We start from the raw sequence: 1,737 nt of genomic DNA on the forward strand, positions 1-1,737 counted from the left end.
TTGATACTCTATCCGGGTCTACCCTGCCTCTTCTAATTCCATTTGAGCCTCTACCTCTCTAGCGTTTGTTTCTATGAGATCTTGTGCGATTTCCACAAACGAGCGCTCTTTTGGAAATCCTTCCTTCTTCGCCAGCTCTCTTGCCAACTGAATCTTTAGTACCATGGATAGGAATTGCATCCGACCCTGTACCTGGATTGTTTTCATCATCTCGCTAAGTTTATCTTATATTCTGTTAATGCATGCCAGGAGTTTCGTGGCATATTTCCCACTAAACCGTTTTCGTTTTTTTGTCTACCTGATCATCATAAATATGTCCTCTTCTGGGGCCCACCGCCCTCCTCCGAACGTCATTGCTTCATCTGGTTCTAAACCTTTGTCTGCTTGGTACACCCATCAGTGGTCGCTTAGTGTACTATGAAGGCGTTCAATTCCTTCTCGGGTCTTAGGATGTCATTTCCTCCCAGATAGCTGCATTATCAAATTCTCTACAGCTGTCAACACCGCCTCCGCCGATTTATCCAGCACAGGATACGCCTTGGCCACCTTACTGAACAGGTTTATCACCGTTATCCATTTATATCCTCTCCCAGGCTACGTAAACTGTGAGTTAAGTGATTGAGTGTTGTGTTTTTTTTTTAACTTAAAGGTAAAATCGGGTGACTTCGTTTTTTTTTTTTTTTGTGGTCGGGCTATCGTGTGTAATCGATCGTGTTTTTTTTGTTTTCGTTTGAAATCGAACTGATACCGACGTAATATAGAAGTGCGGCCGATGGATTTCAAAGCGCAAGTAGAAAAACTAGGTCAAACAATTGGAGTAGATGGAAAAGACAGATCACTCTGGTTCTCAAACATCATAAGGTACTGGATGTTGTTTCAGGTGAGTTGGCTCTAAATGCTGATAGTTATAATAAGGACAATTTTGAGACTAAAACTCTCTTGCTCAGTTAATTTTGATAAGCACTTTGAATGCAGTAAATGAAGAGCTCACGTCTTCCTGTGTCACTGCCAAGAGTGTGTGGGATAAGTTGGTGTCTACTTATGAGCAGAGTTCAAGCCAAACAGTCAATAGACTACTAGAATCATTTTTCTCTCATGAAGTGATGAGTTCTTATAATGTTATGAACTATGTGGCGCGACTTCAGCGTGAATTCAATGAATTGAATGTTGAATTAAAAACACTATCACAGTCTGAACTCCCTGAACTTATTTTGATGTGTCGAATTATGTCTACTCTTCCCCCTCCTTACTTTGAGTTTAGACGTGTTTGGGAGAGTGTACCTATTCAGGATAGAACTGTTAATAGTTTAACTGAGAAGCTTAAATTAATCGAAATGAGGCTTCCTGGAAAAGATAGTAAGGTTGACCATGCACTTATTGCTAAAGAACCATATAAGAAAAAAGTAGCTGTTGGTGGCAAAAATCAACCAGCTTCAAAGACAAAAAGCTCCGTTTTAATTTGTTACAAATGTAAAGGGGAAAATCATATGGCCAGGAATTGCCCTACTAAAATCAAGAAAGAGACAGAGGATAGAGGTACAGAATCCTTGAGCACCCAAAGGCATGCCTTCATTTGTCATCACATGCTTGGTTTGGGTGGTGATCAGTGTCTGTGCCTCCATGTTGGATAACCTTCTTTTACTGTACTTCCTTTTTTTGCTGTATACCATGTGTGTCAATCTATTTTTCCTATTACATGTTTTGTTTAGTTAACAGTTGTTTACTGCTTATTTACTC

General features: G+C 40.0%; 1 protein-coding gene across 1 annotated transcript; it reads left to right on the plus strand.

The window, feature by feature from the left end:
• The first annotated feature begins 772 nt into the window (after window positions 1–772).
• LOC106687464 (uncharacterized) lies at window positions 773–1,631 on the plus strand. The gene is made up of 2 exons (XM_014431366.1): window positions 773–880; window positions 948–1,631. The coding sequence occupies exons 1-2, from the start codon at window positions 773–775 to the stop codon at window positions 1,629–1,631; spliced, it is 792 nt and encodes a 263-aa protein (XP_014286852.1).
• Window positions 1,632–1,737: the final 106 nt, after the last annotated feature.

The sequence above is a fragment of the Halyomorpha halys genome, unplaced genomic scaffold (assembly GCF_000696795.3).
Source record: "Halyomorpha halys isolate HHAL.00 unplaced genomic scaffold, Hhal_1.1 Scaffold966.1, whole genome shotgun sequence".
Classification (NCBI taxonomy): Eukaryota; Metazoa; Arthropoda; class Insecta; order Hemiptera; family Pentatomidae; genus Halyomorpha; species Halyomorpha halys.

Coding starts and splice junctions, on each gene's coding strand:
- LOC106687464 (XM_014431366.1), top strand. CDS start 773: ATGGATTTCAAAGCGCAAGTAGAAAAACTAGGTCAAACAATTGGAGTA. Junction 881..947: donor GGTACTGGATGTTGTTTCAG/GTGAGTTGGCTC, acceptor TCTCTTGCTCAG/TTAATTTTGATAAGCACTTT.